The sequence below is a fragment of the Chanos chanos genome, chromosome 1, assembly GCF_902362185.1.
Source record: "Chanos chanos chromosome 1, fChaCha1.1, whole genome shotgun sequence".
NCBI classification, from domain to species: domain Eukaryota; kingdom Metazoa; phylum Chordata; class Actinopteri; order Gonorynchiformes; family Chanidae; genus Chanos; species Chanos chanos.
The window spans coordinates 50,731,407-50,752,376 of NC_044495.1; the positions used below are offsets into that span (position 1 = coordinate 50,731,407).

A 20,970-nucleotide genomic window follows, 5' to 3' on the forward strand; every position below is an offset into this window, starting at 1 on the left:
TACGGGTACAGAATTAAGAGTGTGGACCGTTTGTCAGAATAATATCCATGGCAACATAACAGTAGAATTTTGCAGTATTCAAACAAGAGTAGGCATGAGTGATGATTTTCAAGTGTTGATTATTTATCACAATAATATCCCTGGCAACTTATTGTTAGAATATTGCTGTCTTGAAACAATGGGTACATGTGTATAGAATTCAGAATTTCGATTAGTTGTCACAGTAGTATTCATGGCAACAGAATGTTTGAATGTTGCAGTCTTTAAACAGTAGTACCTATGGAAACAGAATGTTAGAATTTTGCTGCATTGACACAATGGTAGCCATGGGCACAGTATTTAGAATTTTGATCATTTGTCACAGTTGTATCCATGACAACAGAATGTTAGAATTTGACATTCTCGATCAGTCCCTCCAGGATTTCGCGTTGTCGCGATCGCAACAATTAACGCAAATTCAAACAATCCCCATGAATTCTGCGCCTACATGCAAATTTGACCAGTCATCATAGTTTCCTGCAAATTCCACCAACCACAGCAGTTCACGTTGAGCCATACGTCGCCAAACTCATTTACTTGTTATATGTTGTGAAGATGCCGACATGTACAACACGAGCGCCTCACATTTACCAACGAAAATGACTGCTAAATACTTTTGCAAGGCAATTCCCCAGTGTTTTGCACGAAAGCAGGGTTAAGCTGTTTTGCACTGTGTGCATCGTTGTGGTAGAAAATAAACATAAGTCATCGATTGATAAACACTTTTCTACTGCAAAACATACCCGGGGCGGTATTTCAGGAAGCGGGTTTAGTGAAAACTCAGAGAAAGTAGTAAACCTCCTAATAGAAGAGCCCTATGGCTTCATCCCCCTAGCAAAACAAAGTCAAAGGGGTCTTCTACTAGGAGGTTTACTACTTTCTCTGGGTTAACTAACTCTGAGTTTTCACTAAACCAGAGGGCTGTACTACGAAGTGAGGTAATTGGCTTATTCAGGTAACTTCTGGTTAAGTTAACTCAGAGTAAGTAGTAAACCTCCTAACAGAAGAGCCTTGTGGCTTTGTTTTGCTGGGAGAATGAAGCCATAGGGCTCACCTTTTAGGAGGTTTACTACTTACTCTGAGTTAACTTAACCAGAAATGATACCTTTATCTCGCTTCGTAGTACAGGCCCCCTTTTTCTGAAATACCCCCCAGGAGAATGGCTGAAAGTTTTGTTTTGTTTTGACTGCGACTGTGTGTTTGAGCTCTAAAAAAGGTTAGGTTATGCTGCTTTGTGGAATACCCTGCAGGTGCACTTCTTCATTTATAAATAAAAAATGTTTTGTTCGGTTTTTTTTGTAGTCCTTTGAATCCTTTCTTTTTTTGTAAACCTTTTTGGTAAGGTTACTTAGAGCACTCAGAATGATTTGGTTTTGTTGTTACTAGAACGATTTGTCCTCAGTTATTAGTGAATTGTTCAATTATGACTCAAAAGATAAACATTCGCAGTTATATTTGCAATTTTCACTTGCTCCCACAATTTCATTGCCGAAAACCGCCTGCGAACATCGCAACATGCATCTCAGTGTTTTAGAAAAGCTGCTGTGAAATCAGGCTTTTTAGGCCGCAACAGTCCCAAAAAAGGCCCGCGAAATCCTGGAGGGACTGAATAATACTACCCATGGTAACAGAATGTTGGAGTGTTGCTGACTTGACAAAATAATCACAATGGGTACAGAATATAGAATGTTGATTATTTGTCACAATAAAATTTATGGCAACAGGATGTTGCTGTTGTGAGACAATGGCACGTATGGAAACACAAAGTCAGAAGATTTGTGTCCTCTTACAGTAGTATCCATGGCAGCGGAATGTTGCAGTCAGGAAAGAATAATATCAATGGTAATAGAAGCTTAAAATGTTGCTGCCCTGCAAAAGTAGTAGTCATGGGCACAAAACTCAAAATGTTGATTACTTGACACAATAGTAATAATGGCTACAGAAGATTTGAATGTTGCTGTTTTACATAATAGCACCAATGACAAAAGAATGGTGGGATGGTGCTGTCTTAACACCACTGAAAAGTACCCATGGAAACAGATAGTAAAAATGACACAATACTACCTATGGTAACAAAATGTCATACCATGGCAACGAAATGTTAGAATGCTGTTGTCATATGCAATAATTTATTGCAATGGCAAAAGAATAGCAGAATGTTTGTATCCTGGTGTTACAGTACCCATGGCTAACTGAATTCCAAAATGTTGCTGCCTTGATACAATAGTGCCGATGGTAAAAGAATATTAAAATGTTGCAGCCGTGGCTACACAATGTCAAAATGTTGCTGTTTATCATGCATACTATATATGTCAACATAATGTGTTTTAACACAATAGTGCCTATGTTAACATTGTGTTGTTGTTTTTCTTTATTGTAGTTAATCACAAGGTTATGACAGCCTGGCAAAATAAGATACTGTTGTGCCGTTTCTGTATTGAAATACAAGTAGTAAGATTTATATTGCAAGGATATGATCAAATGATTTAAATGAATGTTTCTTATTATGTCAGCTTCAAGAATTTGTCGCTGTGGAAAATAATGGCAAAATGGGTCACACAGTTAACGGCCTCCAGCCGTTTTGTCAGTACAGCTTGACGGTGTCATGCATTGGTATAAATGATCTGTGGAGTGAATGGAGTCTTGATTATACAGGAATGACCCTGGAGAGTGGTGAGTTGAAGAGGGTAACATCATATGTAAAAAATAAACCAAAATCAAAATGAACAATGTTCAAATTCACCGTTTGGCATGATAGACCCCCTACATACTATTGGATGCTTTAGTCTCTCTAATTTTGCAATATTTTAAATTGCAATCTCAAGCAAAAAGAAAATAAAGGCATTGCCCTGATACAAAATAACTGTTCAAGCAGGGCAAAATGGTTATTGCATTTATTTCTTTGTAGCCCCAGTTACACCACCGAATGTCAGTTACTATGTGAAAGCACTGGACTTCAGTTCTGGCACTCAGCAGCTCCTGCTTGTATGGAAGGTAATGTTATATTTTGATTCACATTCATTTTTTTTTCTAGTAAGTCTTGGAAAACATTGACAGTCATGGTCAATTCAGTTTTTGATTTTTTCCAGAATGATGACTACTGAAAACTCTATAAACAGGCATATAACATAGTGTTTTTGTCCTATTTTTTAGGCCTTAGAGACTGTTGAGGCAAATGGAATTATTCTTGGATATGAAGTGACATATGTGCCAACCAGAAACCTATCTTTGAAGAGGACAGTTCATACTTCTGATCTGAAAGCCAACGTAAACATGACCATAGAGGAATATGACATAGCAGTAATGGCCTACAACAGTGCTGGGCAGTCTCCCTGTTTTCACCTCAGGGTGAACACTGATCTAAATCAAAGTCAGTTGGTAACTTTTATCTTCTCTCTGTTTTGATGCTGTTTGCAATCAAACGTTGAGGAATAGCAAGTGACTTTTGGTCAAGAGATAACATCTCTGTCTTAAAGGTGCAGCATTAAGTAATGTCTAGATTGCACAGTACCCTCTATTTCTTCGATTTCATCTATTTTTGGAGTATGAGCTCTTTAAAGGAAACAAATTATGGTCCAAATATACAATATCTCTCATCTCCTCATCTCTTCAAAGTAGTTCTCTGTAACTTAAAAGCCTGATGTAATTGATACGGATGTAATGTAATGTAAGCCCATGTATGGTTTCAACAAGATACCCATCTTATCAAGGCAGCTGCTCTTTCTGGTTAAATTCATGTAACAAATTTCAGAGCTAGTCTTGTCTCTAATAGAGAGATATTTATTATTAATGCAAATGAGAAAGTAATCACTGTGGATTAATTTAAGGGCAAGGAAAATTAGGAATGATCTGCTCTGCTTTTAAATGAGAGATTGGATTACAATTTATTCAAGACATTAATTATTTCATCACTGTTCTCTGTCAGATTTACCCCAAGTGAAAAAGCTCTGGGCCTTCTCTGGAAGTGATACAGTATGGATCCAATGGGAGACTGAATATTTTCCACCTTTTATTTTGACTGAGTTTGCCATTGAGTGGGCTCCTGCTGATAACTCCACACTAAACAGTTGGAAGAGGGTTAACAGTACTACATCTTCGACAGCTTTGCAAGGTAAGTATATCCTAAGCTTGTTGCTACACAGTGTATATGCAATAATTCCACCTGGCCAGCCAAAGTGCTTTAGTAAATCTGAATTCTATTCTCAGGATGTAGACCAAAAGAGATTTACAGCATCACTGTGTACCCAATTTGTGGTAAGCTTTGTGGAGCTCCGAAGTCTATTCATGCAACTCTAGAACTTGGTGGTAAGAACATTTAAAAGAAAAAAATACAAACACTTGTTGCTTCTCATTTCTGTTTGGAGTACCACTCATTTTATGTCTGACTCCAGCTCTTCTAGATGTTGTCAAATTGAGAATTGTAAATGTGACCAAAACCTCTGCAACTGTCCAGTGGAAATGGCAAAAGAAGACAGATGGCCCGAGTGTTCTTCAGTACAGGCTGACATTATATGGAGGGCAGGAAACAAAATGTAAGATCCTATCTGAGGTCTCTTATTTTCAATGTGATGAGACAGGAAGGTGGTGCGTTGTAAATCTTACAAAGGTACCGCCTGAAGAATAGAAATATTTTTCAGTTTCAATGGCCTTCATTTATCAATATAACATAGAAAACAGCGCAGATCCGAGCGCAGAAATCATCTTACGACGAGTTCACGTGCGATTCGTGAAAAGTTTGTATCTCAGCAATTACAGCGAAAAAATGATCGGGCTTGGATAAATGTGGCGGCTGAAAACGATCGTCATTTAAATATCACACCCCTAAATATTCTCAGTTTAGAGGCCTCGCCCCTAGAGTTTACGACATGGAGGAGTGTAATATGTCAAAGTTCTCCGACCTCGAAATAGAAACTCTAACATCAAGTCCAATTGAACCAGAAACAATGCAAATTGGTTAGCCTATCCATGGAAGCCCAAAGATGCCATGATACATTTAATTTAGATTCCGTTTTCTTGTGATAACGTGTTATTTTTTGTTTGTTTGTCTTCTTCAGAGCGACTTAATTATGTCATCATCATGAAATAACGAAGCTTTGTTTTCTCGAGATAACGACATAATTAATTCGAGATCTCCAGACAGCAAAGAAGAATAACACATCATCACGTGAAAACGGAATCTAAATTAAATGTAAATTCATGGCATCTTAGAGCTTCCATATCTACCCATTGCTTGTAATTATGTCACCAGTTGCAAGCCTAACAAGTAGGCTATCTCAAAATGAAAGAGAAATTAATCTTACATCAAAAAATGTTAACCCCGTTAACTTCAAACAATTTGAAAATATCAATTTATATAAGGATATATGAAACTTACTCGCCGGCAACCGAGCCTTTTCCTATCACTCTCCGTTCCTCTGGAATGGTTTACCTACAGAAGTCAGGGAGGCAAACTCTCTCGAACTTATGAATAATATAATTTTGATTTGACTTTGTTATAGACATGTAAAGCCCTAGTGATACTGGGCTCTAAATAAACTTATGTTATTGTTATTAGTAGTAGTAGTGGTATTAATAATAATAATGATAATAATAATAATAATAATAATATATTTTACTTACAGGAGAAAACATACTACCTTGTTTTTGTGGACCTTAGTTTCAATATTGTGGTTGTTTTTTTCTCCAGCATTACCAATATTCCCAGAGAGATGGCACTACTCATTCAACAAACTTAAGCCCAACACCAAATACACTGTCTATGTTTCTGGGGAAACAAGTGTCAGTAATTTCACCATAACAAATATTGACTTTGCCACTCCCTTGTTAGGTAAGTAGCTCTAGAAATAGTTGCACAAGTTTTAATAGCCATTTAAAATGAACTACCTGACACAAACCATTTGAATTTCAGCCTTGAAATTTCCTTTCCCACAAAAAGTCTACTGCATTTATTTTTTCAGAAAACGATGAGATGTTGAAGCTTTCTGTTCCAGTAGCTCTGCTAATACTCACTTTTGGAATATTCTCCATTTTGTCGCGAACTGTGTAAGTGTGGTTTGCAATAATGCAATGTTTACCACTTAACATTATTTTAAGTGTTATCACTTATGTCTTATTGTTGACTTATATATATTTTTTTTCCTTTTTTTTTTTTAACCGCATTGCTGTTACCATTAAAAAATAAAATAAGACCATGCTCTGTCAATGACAGTAACTACTTTACTGTACTAAAAGCAATGCAAGGTTTTTTCCTGCTATAAAGTGAGCACTGGCTTCTCTTATGTTAATTTTAAACAGCTGTAAGGAACATTTTTTCCCAGCTGTTGCCAACCCAAGATACAGCCTTATTGCACACTGGCTTCTGGATCCCCAGTGTGAGGTAATCATCAGACCAAAATTTCCTTCATTGACTTTCACTCACTCTTTTAGCCTACTATAAAAGAAAGACTTGGTTTAGAATACTGTGTAGAAGGTTTGTCCCAATTCATAGCCGGTAAAACAACTGATGATTTGTCAGAATTCTTGCATTAATCAATCTTTCATGTTTTGAACATGTCTAAAACGAGTTTGAGCAAAAGCTTTGCATTAGGTTTACTGAAATTGATCCTAACGTAATCTTATTTTTAAAAAGAGGAATCAGCCACTAGTGAAAATTTCAGATGTAGCTCAGGTTGATTCCAATCATTTGACCTCTTTGCATATTAGCAAAGAGGTCAAATGTGACTGCGTGTCAGATGCCCAACAAACTGATTTTGTAATCTAATAAAGAATTGTCTTTTTTTCACAGAGAAATGGAATGATGAGAGTTCTGAAGCTGGAAGATTTCACAGTGACTAAACAACTGACTGAAAAGGCTTTCATACAACTAGAGGAAACAGTGTCCACAATTATAGTGGATGATAACAAAGACGTTGGTCCTCCACTGGAAAATACCACTCGCACAACCAACACCTATTCTTCAGAGCCAACTGAACACACTGAAAACACTCCCACCTCTCCTGGTTGCACTAGGAGGTTAGACTTCTCTCCGCTTCCTGGTAATGTAGATTATGTACAAAACTGCCCCATGGCAATAAGCACTTCTTAAATACAGTTTAAGGGTTTGGTTTTCTGTATATAGCAGTTACCTCATTAAAACTATAAAAGAATAGCACCTTTCATGGTTCTGAGAAAGAGAGTAGTAATGTCTCTAATGGGGAACCTGACTCCCTCATAGTGTTCCAGTGTTTGATACAGATAGAACTAATTGTAATTATTATCTGTAAGTGAAAAGTACAAAGGTTGATGTGGCACTATATGCAGTGTCATTCTGTCTTAAGGACTGTCACTAGGTGTGTGGCATACTTCAACTACAGAACAGTTCACAGAATGTTTATCATTGCAATATTGTTGGATACCGTACAACAATTCACGTTTCACCTGAGTTAAATAGATAGGACTATTCTTTTTATGTCAAAGGGGTGCTGAAAAGGGTTAAAACATAACCAGTCAGTCATTCATTTTAGACAGGGATGATAAGTAATAAAGGAAAAGTTCTTTGTTAGCGTACTTCTGTATTATATTGGCAGATTTATATGTCCTGAGTTTCAACAATATGAGCAACTTTCACCTCATGCATCTGTGAGGAAATTATATACTGTTGACTTGCATTTCTATTGACAACCGTCTTTGCATGTTTCATATTGCTTGGTCAGTCAGAAGTCATTGCTTTTTCATACTTTTTCTTTTTTTTTCTTTCGACCATCTGATAGCTGACTGGACACTTGTGGGAACACCACCAGTGTAGGCTATTTTAAGCAGCCCTGCAGTAGGGCCTCATACATGTGGATGTGCACAAACAGGTGTAAGATCTTGTGTGTTCATATGCCTAGCTCATAGCTACACTACTTCCCTTTGCATGTACTGTACTTGTCATCGCCACGTGAGTGCATCGGCTGTCAAATGTCAAAGCGGTACCACAAACCTCCAAATGGCACCAGAAATGCCAGCAGAAAGCGAGTTAGTCACCAATAGTGCCGGCATAGGTGACCATCAGTGGTCTTATTCAAAAGAAATATTTACCTGTGTTGGTGCACAAAATGATTCCTTTTTTTTTACTGCAGGAAAGAAACTCCCTCAAATATTCATCAAATCTTAAGAAAGCTGTGTTTTGGTCATGTTTTATTCATTGCAGTTGATGAATTTTCATCTTGTTCTTTTGGAAAGTAGAGTACATTAAAAAAGGTTGATATTTTAAGACTTTAACTCAAGTTCTTTTTTTAATGGTTGACTTGCACTTTTACGAGTCATTCTTTTATGACTGTATCTTTAACTCAAGTACAATATCCAAATCCTTTTAAAACCCCTGACATTGTATATCTAAACAGAGTAGGGGAAAAGAGAGAATTCTGTGAAATTTATTACTGATGCATCAATAAAGTTGGATAGTGTGAGATGCCAAAGGCACATCCAATAAAGGCACAAAAGAGCATGTTCCCTGTGGTGGGTCTGTTGACCAGAGTTACTCTGTCTCTCTCTGCTGTGTGTTCAAGTGCGAGATTTTTTTTTGTCACATACACAGTTATAAACAGTATACAACTAGTAGTGAAATGCAAACCTGGTTCAACTCCTTGAACTGTGCAAAATAGAAGAGATAAGAATAAATAAAAAAAGATACAAAAGAAATGCACAATAAAAATAGGTACTAGAATAAGATTTGGAATAAGAACTAGAATAAAAACTAGAAAGTACAGAGTGCAGGCAGAACTGTGTGCAAGAAAGTAAGTATCCGCCACATCATTAAAGTCCTGAGGTAGTGTTGATGATAGTGTGGCGGGCATGTCCGTATTGAGGAGTCTAATGGCCTGGGGGAAGAAGCTCCTCCTGAGCCTCTCAGTCATCAGACTGCGGAAGCGCTTGCCGGATTACAGCAAGCTTAACAGACAGTTACTGGGATGGGTTGAGTCCTTAGCAATTTTAATAGCTCTGGTACTGCATCGCCTGGTGAGGATGTCATGCAGAGAGGGGAAGGCTCTCCCAGAAATGCACTCAGCTAAGCGCACCACTCTCTGCAGGGCTTTGTGGTCCTGGACGGAGCAGTTTGCACACAACACTGAGATGCACTGAGTCAATATACTTTCTATGGCCCAGGTATAGAAAGTTTTCAGAATCACTGTGGGGGGACACTGAATTTCCTCAACAGTCTTAGGTGATACATCTGTTGTCTGGCCTTTTTTAACCTGAGCTTGAATGTGATTAGTTCAGGTCAGGTCTTCAGACATATGTACTCCAAGATACCTGAAGCTACTCACTTGGGTCCTGCCTATCATGAGTGGGGGGTAAGTCCGCTGCTACTTCCCTCTGAAGTCCACAACCAGCTCCTTGGTTTTGCTGACATTCAGATAGAGACAATTCGCCTGGCACCAGGTTACCAGCTTCTCCACATCGTCCAGGTAGGCGGTCTCATCGTTGTTGGAGATAAGGCTCAGAACCACTGTGACGTCAGCAAACTTGACAGTCATGTGTAATAGAGCGGTAAGCGAATTGGAGTGGATCAGTACTGAGGTAGTTATTGCCATGATGTCACTATATAACTTAAGGTGTGAAGAAACAGGGGGCATGGCATCACACGTGACGGGAAAGGCCTGCGCTATGCTAGTGTCACTCCTCACCTACAGTGGATGCTATGCATGGGAGAAACTTATGGGGGGGGCGGGAGTTCAGTCTTATATGCTATATAAAGCAGACACATTTGCATGAACATAATTAACAAATCATGTGTTTTATTTTCAAGGAAGTGCATCACGTTCATTACTGATAGCCCGGTAAGACCACTTGAACAAAATCTTAAAAATGATCTGTTTCACAAAGTTACATGTTTCTGTTTGTTCCTTTAAAAAAGACATGCTACTGTCTGAGGTTTGAGAAAGCAGTAGACTGGACCATGTTATTTTAACAGCTGTTACACACCACCATATTATGTAAGTCCTTGCATAATGATCTGATTCTGTCTGATTTCAAATTGTTTCCTCTGAATTTTTTACATCCAAATGTAAACATAGATGTGCAGTAAAGTAATTCATATAGTCCCGTTAGCAATATTAATCTGCTATTTAAAATATTTTAAAAATACAGATTGAATCTGAAAACTCTGCAAAGATCTTTCACAAACTTGGAAACAAATCCTACCTAAAATACAGACAGTTTTGATACAAAGCAAAGTTTACATGATTATTCTTTACAATTTGATTAAATACGTGTTTCAAATATTATTGTTTCAGCTTCAAGGTCAATCATGACCATAATCACCATCATATATCAAATAAAACATATTTGTAATGTAGTGTTCTTATTGAACTCTGAATGTTCAATTGATTAACTGTTTCAAAGTTTAGAGGTTTGCATTCATACCAATCCAGTGTTTGACCAAGTTATGGGCAACAGCTTGTCTCGGGGGCATGGTGAAAACTGCCTGCTTAGCTTTTAAAAGAGCATCTACTACCTGTGAGCCAAAACAAGACACAGCGAAAAGTAGGAAATATTAATGCTAACACATTATTCCTGGAACATTACAAAACATACAGCCATGCAAATCAAAGAACACGCAGTCCTTCTCTCTTCTATTTAACGACGTGAAATGTTGGTTAAAGCCCATGTATTTTCATGATAGATATTACTTCATAGCATACATTTCTGAAGCACTTAATCACAACCAAAACGATAACCGTTTAAACAATAGCATGAAAATGTTGAAGGGAAAATCAGGAAAGCAAAACAGAAAAACACAAAATGAGGCTCTCACCTGCTGTCGAGTGAACCAGCGAGCTTCTTCAATTTCATTCTCATCTACTTTGATGTCAGTGGATAAGGCTACGGAGTGGCATCCTATCATTAAGCTGGAGGGCATTGGCCAGGGCTGACAGGACACATACTGGACAGGGCCAACTCTAACTCCGCTCTCCTCCAGCACCTCTCTCCTTACTGCCTCTTCTATGGTTTCACCTGCCACAGGAGTCAAGTACAAAACATGTTCTTTAAAACACAGGGAAATCAGGCATACTCATTTATTTCATTTATTTTAAAGTAGCGGTGGCTACCTGGCTCAATGAATCCAGCAAGACATGAGAACATTCCTGGAGGAAAAATCTTCTTTCTTCCCAATAAACACTGATTTCCGTCAGGGTGAAGGACCAGCATAATCACAACAGGATCTATGTTTTAAAACAGAGAAAACAACACTAGGTTTCTCTCTCTCTCTCTTTTTTTTTTTGTGTGAGGATACTGACACATTTAAATAACTATGGGTGTATTTTCCCGTGATTATTAAAAAAAACAACAACATAATTACCCTCCTAAGAATTCTGTGACTGGTGTATAGTGACACAGATAGAATTTGAAACCAGTCACAGGCTTCCACCCTTTATACTGGTTTATGCTAAAATTTTAAGCCCAGAACATGACAGAGGGGACTTAAATGTTCCTTACCAACTCTTGGGTAACATGTATTGTGGACACCTTTGAGACTTTTGCAGTCCTCTCTCAAACACGTCCTCTTGTGCCCACCTTCATCCACTCTGGTCTCAGACCCACAAGTTGGGCAAAATTTATAGCGACTATGCCAGGCCAGCACTGACCTCGCGTGTGCAGTGACCCCTGTATGAAACCAAAAAATCGGTTTTAACTGAAGCATCCTGCAACTCCATTTGTCTTTGAGAAAATCATAAAGGCCATACAATCAGCCTCTCACCTGCCTCATCCTCATTCAGGAACAGGAGATCTGGCATTGGACGTTTGATGTAGAAGCTGTTTGCATCTATGGATTTCAGACACTCTGTTGGATCTTCATCTGTGTTAAGAGCAAACCAGGCAACGAGTCCATCCTCATCTGCCGTCGGAGATGAAGAGGATTTTTTAACCTCTTTCTCCACCCCAAGGAAAACAACTGTTGTGTCAATCTTCTTTAATAATGCTTCTACAGAGCTAGCATTGAGTTTGCACAGTTTCACATTGGGCTGACTAGCTGTTTCCTTGTCTGGTCCCGACGTGACAAGAAGGTTCAAGTTGTAAAATACAATGAAAACTGTTTCAGGTGAGGACTGTTTTGCTGCAAGCCACTCCGAGTTGGTTCGTTTTTCACTCATTCTGTTGAGAAATTCCCTGTTGAAGTAGATTTCTTGGTCCCCGACACCAGTGCATGGCAGAAGGTTATGAAGATTACTGTCTCCACCGTTTATGAACAACTTTGCAATGTGCTTGTAGCCCCAAAATTTGGCTATATCATACGCAGTTTGACCCGACTTGTTTACCAAGGATTTGTCACACCTTAAGGCAAAAAATAATAAAAAAAGACTTAGAAGCAGAAGACACCCTATGCAATAAGACATCTAATCATCTTGTATTAGAGTATATGATTTATAGTATAGCTTATCATCTTCAAAGTCCAGCATTGACAATCCACAGATTCACAAAAAGAAAACAATCATCATCATTATCACATATGTCTCCTATATATTTAGCCTACCCATTTGAAATGAGGATTTTAGCCACTTCATAGTGCCCATTTCTTGCTGCAAACATTAAAGCAGTCCAGCCTTGTTCTCCTCTCTCATTGATCAGTGTGGTCGAATGGGAGATCATTGCTGATATTTTCTCCAAGTCTCCCTTGGCTGCATAATCCAAGAATTTCTCCACCATTTCATCTTTGGCACTAAGATGAGCGTTAAACATCTTCTTTAAGACTGTTCTACACTCTTACAAGACGAAACAAAAAAAAAGACACAACACAACAGTTAAACGCTTAAAGACAAATTAAATACTGAGTCATCTCGATCTGAGCAACGACGGAGTACTGTAGTTCTCTTACAGTTTAGTTTAGTATGTTGGATACAGTTTAATGGTACAATTAAGGTAATGAAACCTTGGCAAGCAAGTACGAACAACAACTAGCTAAAGTAACTGCAAAACCTAAGGTTTTAGACGGTAACAGAAAGCCGAACGGAACTAGAGTTGAACTTCTCTTGCAGACCAATTGGAATTGCAATGTCATAGTGAACAATGTGAATGACTGACATTTTGACATCCTCTGGAGGTACGGAGATGGCCAGGAAAACTAGGTTTTTGCTCACCTGGAGGTCATTACATTTTTTCCCGGAACGACTGACAATTCTTATTAGTAAAAACATAATCAATAGAACATTTGTGACACAAACCTGATTTACAACGAGGACGCGCAGCAGTTAGATTTTGACATGTTTTGTAACTCGTCTTGAAGTCGTACGCTGATGACGTATGACGCAGAGGCGGAGGCTTTTCATTCGCAGAAAATCGGTTGTTGCTGAAAGGGTGCCCCCAAACGTTCAAACTAAAGAACTTCTATTTATTGAATCCTACCCTTTTAAGAACAAAGGAGAACTTATGGTATCGCAAACTCAATGAACAAATGATTAAACAAATAGATCATTATTATTCAAATGAATAATTGGAGCGATTGAGCAAATTAGGTCGCTATTTCTAACAAAATTGTTCTTACTTACATAAGTTATATGTCGTCATGCATGTAAATGGGGTAATAAGCCTTGTAACTGTCATTACCAGTAACACCACACAATATTACACAATATTAGCGCAGTAAAACTTCTCCAAATTATGCAATGCAAAAGTCTCTAATTTAGCTCACACTCTGCATGTATGTTTCTCACAAGCTCCTCTACTTTGTGTGTTTTAAATGGTCTGTCATATTCTCATCTTATTTCATTATGAGTTTATGACATATTGATCAGTTATCCCATTCAGTACACCATGTCACTCATTTCTGCTTTGTTAGCAGGAGCAGTAAAACATTTGGGTCAGACTACTCCAAAAAAGGACTATGTCAGCACGCCAGGGCACTGAAGGCAAATCACTCATTAACTAGAAGCCCACTGGGTTAGAGTAAATGCCTTCTCATTGGTTGAAAATCACTTGTAGAAAGATGGGTTCAGATCACCACACCAGTTGATTAGACCAAATTTACTCTGGTTTTCAGATGGAAAAATATTCACCTCAAAATGACTGTGTTTCCTGAAGCTAAAGAAGAATAAGGACAGAGCAGCTTTACAAATGTGTTCTGTTACACCACATGCACCCATGACTGGTTCTGTGTCTGTACGGTAAGAGTATCCCAGTTCATATTGACATTGATATCAGTTTAATTTTAAAATCATGTCAGTGAATGAGCAGTGTAAGTAAACAGTCAGTGCAGAGTTTAGCATGTAATTATCCAAACGCTTTTTGTGACTCACATCTAAAAAACATGAAAAGAATGCATCAGAGAAAGTCTATTTACCTAAGCGAGTTGAAAGTGCTTTGTGGCAAATTTGTCAAATTTGTTGTCAGACAAATCTCACAGATTTGCCTGAGACAGTGGGAGAGAGAGCACAACATTTTCTCTGACGTCGGTACATCTGTTCCGTGTTTTTCCAACATGCTTATGCCAGCCTGACAACATGCTTATAATTACTTCAAGGCCAACACATTTTGCAATGACATAAAAAAAAAAAAAATCATAAAAGTAGCTGAGTATATATGTTGTTAAAATGTTCTTAAACGATCCTGAACAGTTGTATAACTTTGTGCTCAGTAAGCATTCTCAACAACGTTTGTTTACATTTCCCAATTCAGATAGGTAAACAAAACAAATCAAAGGGGGAAAAAGAGAGAGGTTGCTTTGCACGCGAGTGGACAAAGTCAACACAAGAAGCTTACGCAGTTGATCACACAACCACGCAAAGCTGGGAAATAGTATCAGCCTTTGCAAAAGAAAAAAAAACAAAAAAAAACAAGAACAGTAAAGAATAAAATCACAGGAAGACGGAGTAGTGCAGAACTTTCATGAGAATTTTCGTACTTACCTTAAAAGCATGTGACAAACTGCTCCTGTGACAATTTCATGTTGTAATAATTTTAAAATTAAACCAATATTTCAGCTCTGAAGCAGAAAATGGAGGAGAGGAGAGACAACACAAAATGGTAAAGCCTGATGCACCAACATTAGTGGAAAGTGAACCAGAAATCTTGATGAGGAGAAGTAAACCAGCCATAGTGCGGTATGCCTCTTGACTATTAAATTATTGTGATAAACCTATGAGTATTCAACTGTGTAAATAGATTTGATTTAGGTATAAATTACTGTTTTTTGACTCATAAAGCGCTTACATGACGTAGTTCTTTATTTATGGAAGAGGCTCAAAATTTTGGTTAAACACAGATGGTTCTGTTTCATCATTAATGCAATATTATATTTAGAGGGGTCACTCCTTTTGCAGGAGTAAAACATTAGACCAGTCACTTCTGTTGCAAATGCAGAGTGATGGTGAAACAAAGACTGAGAGGAAGAAACCCCAATCTGGTCAAGTAAGAAAATTCACTTTTGATCAATTTTTTTATCTGTGGAACTGGAGTTATTGTTAAAAAGTGCTCATTCTCCTTTTTGTATGTATGTATGTACATATGTGCGTATGTATGTATGTGCATATGCGTGTATGCTGTATTTTGCTTTAACACTTTAACACTCTAGCAGTATACTTAGAGTTAACTGCACTATAAACTTGTGTTAAAGTGCATCATATAACACATGTTATTTGTTTAACATTTAACATTTCTCACTGGGGGATCAACAAATACTTTGTATTAAATCATAATATTGTTAAATCATAATATATATTATGATTTGTGTGTGTATGTATATGTATATATATATAGATATAGATAGATAGATATGGATATAGATAGATAGATAGATAGATAGATAGATAGATAGATAGATAGATAGATAGATAGATAGATAAGTTTCAGTTACAGCAGAAAAGCGTACATGGAAGCTGTTTGTTATTAATGTACATATATCATAATAAAATAAAGATGGACCTCGCACAGAATGAAAGATCATTTACACCATTTTTTTTCTTTTAAATTTCAGTTTTCCAGGTTTACAAATGCCCAATATCGGAAAATTTTCAAAGACATTAGTAAGGATGAGCCTCTCAGACAGAGTAAGCAGCACACACACACACACACACGCACGCATGCCCGCACACACACACACAAAAAAACCCAAACAAACTTATGCACGTTTACACATATACCCATTTTAATTTAATCTTATTTACCATGTGAAACAGGCTGGTCAATGAGTATATTAATTATAATTTGTAATATAATCATATTTGTGCAGCATGACTGTAAAGCAGACTTAGATGAGTATTTTGATAATTCAAGGAAGCCGTCTGACAATCAATCTCATTTTGTTTCCTAGGTTACACTTGTGCCTTACAGAAAGATATTCTATATCAAGGAAGACTATTTGTCACAGAAAATTGGATCTGTTTCCACTCTAAGGTTTTTGGCAAAGACACTAAGGTGTGTATATTGATTTTATGTATCTAGCCATAAACCTGTGATGATTAAATGACAAATGACTAAAGATTTAAGAGCACAACTAACCTAATTTCTCTCTTTCCATCCCTCTAATGTAACATTCAAAGAGCATTGTATAATGCCTGTTTTCTACTGTATTTTCATAGATTGCGGTACCAACTTCCTCAATTTCAGCAATAAAGAAAACAAAGACTGCTATTTTAGTGCCAAATGCACTAGTGATTGAAACTGAAACTGAGCGAGTAAGTAACTTAAACTAGATTTTTAATACATAATATTTCCTCAGTAATCACTGTTATATGCTATAATGCTAAAACTTGATTTTCTTGCCGTCCTTATGGAACAGGACAACTTTGCTTGAATATCTGAAGATTCACATTTAAGTGACATGAGTTGCTTGTTGTGAAATGAGTTGTTTATTTCCTTTCCTTTTTTCTCTATTTATTGGTTTCACAGCATCTCTTTGTATCATTCTTGTCTCGGGACACCACATACAAGTTTTTGATGTCAGTATGTCCCCATCTTGATGTGAGTTCTTTCTTACCATTCTACGCAAATTATTGAGTTTTTGTTATTTTGTGATTGACATTTTCTTGTTGTATAAAAATATATGTATTCCTTAAAGTTTGAAGTTCCTGTTCAGTACACCTCAAAGAATTGTTTTGACTGTATTTCAGGAGAAGAGTGTTGGAAGCAGGCGTGGGCATGACTTCAGAGTGGATCCTACATCTCTTCCTTTGGTAAGTTCACCACCAGTTATTTTTTGTGTCCCCCTCTTGAAGTGTGTTAGGAATCTGTGTTTATAGTTTTTCAATCATCTTTTCATGTCATTCTGGAAAATGTAGTGGTAACATTTTTGCAATGTATGCTCCTTGAAAAGAGTTTTCTCGTTTTCTCCCTTTTCTCATGTTATGTGATTTTTTTTTCCCATAAAAGTGTTTTTTTTTCTTTATAGGGTTTCTCTGCAGATCTGTTCAACACAGATCGAGGGGTCAGACAGAGACAGAACATCGAGGACAGCAGCAGCTCAGACTCACATTCCCCAAATTATGAGAAAATCCCAGGTTTGTTTAGAACAACCGGATCTCATAAAACAGCTAAAACAGTAGAGTGTCAGTATTGAACACGTAAGCTGCGACAAGCTCTGTCTGCAATCCTGTGAAACGTGTCTAGAATGGATGTGTGAAAAGTTACAAAGCTGATCTCCCTTGCATTTATCTAACCCCCTTGCCCTAATCGTTAATAATTCTGTCAGTTAGATTCAAGGGGGTAGGATACGTGTTCTAAGTGCAGAGTTAACTGAAGATGTCTTCTGACATCAAGCCATAAAACAAGCCAGGATGGCACATGGTGATCAGGAATATCAGTTGCTAAGCTAGGAATCACAATAAGGAAACAAACCATGGTCCAGCATGATGGATACAAGGTAACACCATATAATAGCAGACTTGGTAACTCAGAGAATGAGAGACTTTTGAGACATCGAGTCTCCTCAGAGAATGTAGATTCATTAACATTATGGTATATTTATTAAAAATGAGCTTTGAATCATTTGTTGGAAAATTCAACAGTTATTTCTCTCAGAATGTACTATATGTATTTACTGTCTTGAACGAACTTCCCAGCTTTCAGAAATGTGGTGAAACAAGGAACTATCCCTGCCCATCAAAACAGCCATGTTGATCAAACAGACTCACATCATAAAGGTAAGATGTTAATAATATGCTTAAAGTAAATATGTAAAATCATTGTGAAGAATCATGACAGAAAACTACATTTTTGTCCATATTTTAGTTCCCTCAGTATCAGAAGGGGTTACGTGTGATATCAAATCTCTGAGACCAGTGTCCCTGAATACACTTCTGGCTGTCTACTTATTTCTGTGAGTCTTCTCTTGCTGGTAACATAGACAAGGGATTTTAGTCAGTGCTATTTATTTTGCAAATGATACAATCTTGTAATCTTCTATTTGTTTGACTCATGGTTTTATGCCATTTTGATTTGTTTGTTTTGGACTCACAGAGTTGGCATACTTGTCTTATCGTCTTGTTATATGGCTTTCAAGATAATATCTTTGGAGGAGCGTCTGATTTCTTTAAACTCTCTGAAAACCTTTTCTTACAGTGGGTAAGGACAGGATATTGTCTAAGCATATTCAAAGAAAACTCATGTCAACAGCCTCATTGTACACATAATCTATTTCTCTATTTTTGTTTATTTACACAAGAAAAATATAATAACATCTTTTAAAATAGAGATGTAATCACTACATTCCACCTGGAATTGCTTTTCAGAGATGACTACCTCAATGGATACTCTGATGACGAGCATGGAGAGATCTCTACAGTGCTTTCCATGAACATACTCACACTAGAAAAGGTTGGTAAATGGATATTTTTATGTTCTAATTTCATTTAAAGGGGCACTATACACAACAGACACCACACAAACCTTATCAAGTGGTCACCAACAACAACAAAAAAACCCCTCTGGCTGTGTAAGATGATATAAGATATAAGATGAGCCTCAAGATAAGATATGAATTGTTTGAATTGTTTGAATTGTTTCAATTTATCTATAAAATCCAGTTACTTTTGGGCTTTAAAGTTTGATTTCTTGTAGAAGTGTTGGACCATCCAAAAACAAGTTCCATCTGAATGATATTACTGTCCCTGATGACTTTGTTCAATAAATACACTGAGGCATGACACAGTATGTCTGAACAGCTTGGGATTAATCTCTATTCTATAATTCTCCAGATCCAGAGAAACCTACAGAAGCTATTAGAAGAGACCCAGTTATGATCAACTGTAAAGTCATGATCATATGTTGTCAGACCACGTGGAATGACACATCAGATGCCACAATTGCGCATACAGCTGAAACACTCAGCTGACACAATCAAATGTACAGATATAGGCAAACATGCTTAATATCATCCAAAAAAAAAAACGGTGCTAGAAAATAATTATTTGTTGTCCTTTTTAACAACTGGTTTTTGTATCACAGTAAATTTGTTGGTCTGATGTGCTGTTTTGTTACACAGTCCAAGTTGAAGCGATCTACGTGTTTAATGTGATCCTCTAAACTGCTAAAATTGGGTTTCAGATGAATTATTGTCCACTGTCTATTGTTGGTGGATTTTTATTTGTTTAAAGAGTATTTAAAGGAGAAGAAAATCTAATCCAAATGATAATGGAGAGATTAAGCTTTATATTATAGAGTTTAAGTGTGTACTTATAGTTGAATATGTAATTTGGAACGCACACGTACATTATTATGCCGCCTATATGTGGTTTGTTTGAACTTTAGTGTTCTGGACTTCTCCAAAAATATCTGCCTAGGTGGGTGGGGTGTGTGAAGGCTTGCACAGCCAGTGATGGTGCTTGTGATGTTTATGATGCACAGCATTTTATTTTATTTTATTTTTTTGCTTCAAAATAGCTGCATTCTGTTTACAGATGGATTCTATGTACTTCAAACATATGTCTAAAACTTGTATGTATGTATATGTTTGCTATTGAGTTCTAATCAATAGATGGATGTAAAATATCAAAGTTGATAGTGAGCTTATGCCAGTCCTTGGGTATATTTTAATGTGACACTTTGTGGAATTCCATGGCTCTTAACATTCCATTAAAATGTTCTTAACTGAAACTCTTTGACTCTTCGATCTTTTCGACTATAAATCTGATCTAATTCTGCTCACAACCTTTTCTGGCTCACAGTCACATTTGGGGCTGATTGTTAGTCACCTATGATAAGGTGTGAGTTGGCAAGGGATGTAAAACATGTTGCAACAAAACACAACTGATCGAAAGTCATTATACGCCATAATACTACTGACATAAATAAATAAACCTGACAGAGGTTCACCCAATTAGTTACGACTTACAAGTACTGCTTTTAGGGGACACCACTCTTCTAGTCAGCTTCAATAAAGCTTCTGTGGTCCGGTGAGATGATGTTTAACCATAACAAAAGAAATAAAAGTAATGTGCATATATTGTAAATTAATATACAAGACATTCAGTTGGTACAACACTACAAAATCAAACAATAATGTCTTTTGTGTCAGCCAAACACTTGCTGCTGCTCTCATGCCGCATTTTAAACATCCTGACTTCTGTACTGCTGGGCTTTAAAATAGAACCTACTTCTTAATTTCTGAAACTAAAATGAAGTGCGAAGAAAGCTGAGACAATGATTCCTAAAATGACAACTTAAATGTGAACTGAGTTTATGGATACAAGTAAGGAAGGAAGTAGGGACATTTAACAAAGTATCCAGAAAAGGCTGCAAAACACAAACTTTCTGCTCAAATGTTAATAATACACTTTTTCAAAAATTATCTGCAGAAAGGATTAGATTTTTTGTATTGTTGTTAATATCTGTTGACATTTTCAGGATCTTTTTCAGTTTTGTACTGCCAAGTGGCAGACAATGAAAGAGTGCGTTGTGTTTCATGGTAATGTGGATGCATGTCATCTTCCTTCTATACAGAAAACAATTGTTTTACACAGACCCATACTGAATACAAAT

The 20,970-nt window shown here is 37.0% G+C and overlaps 2 protein-coding genes across 4 annotated transcripts; one reads left to right on the forward strand and one right to left on the reverse strand.

Moving 5' to 3' along the window:
• Positions 1-10,265: 10,265 nt before the first annotated feature.
• Positions 10,266-13,274, reverse strand: nudt12 (nudix (nucleoside diphosphate linked moiety X)-type motif 12). The gene is made up of 7 exons (XM_030777847.1): positions 13,224-13,274; positions 12,536-12,764; positions 11,762-12,336; positions 11,500-11,667; positions 11,112-11,225; positions 10,817-11,016; positions 10,266-10,516 (listed from the first exon to the last, which is right to left on the reverse strand). The coding sequence occupies exons 2-7, from the start codon at positions 12,739-12,741 to the stop codon at positions 10,406-10,408; spliced, it is 1,374 nt and encodes a 457-aa protein (XP_030633707.1). The 5' UTR covers positions 12,742-12,764; positions 13,224-13,274; the 3' UTR covers positions 10,266-10,405.
• A 715-nt stretch (positions 13,275-13,989) lies between these two features.
• On the forward strand, positions 13,990-20,085 carry gramd2b (GRAM domain containing 2B). 3 transcript variants are annotated; one of them, XM_030773164.1, is made up of 14 exons: positions 13,990-14,162; positions 14,979-15,098; positions 15,298-15,405; positions 15,971-16,043; positions 16,307-16,410; positions 16,575-16,670; positions 16,885-16,956; positions 17,106-17,168; positions 17,384-17,492; positions 18,054-18,134; positions 18,223-18,310; positions 18,451-18,555; positions 18,723-18,807; positions 19,188-20,085. In XM_030773164.1, exons 3-14 carry the CDS (start codon positions 15,352-15,354, stop codon positions 19,230-19,232), a joined length of 975 nt encoding a protein of 324 aa, XP_030629024.1. In that variant the 5' UTR covers positions 13,990-14,162; positions 14,979-15,098; positions 15,298-15,351; the 3' UTR covers positions 19,233-20,085. The 3 variants fall into 3 exon arrangements, with proteins under 3 accessions (XP_030629024.1, XP_030629014.1, XP_030629004.1); XM_030773154.1 differs by having other exon boundaries at positions 15,318-15,405; positions 18,717-18,807; XM_030773144.1 differs by having other exon boundaries at positions 15,318-15,405.
• The last annotated feature ends 885 nt before the right edge of the window (positions 20,086-20,970 follow it).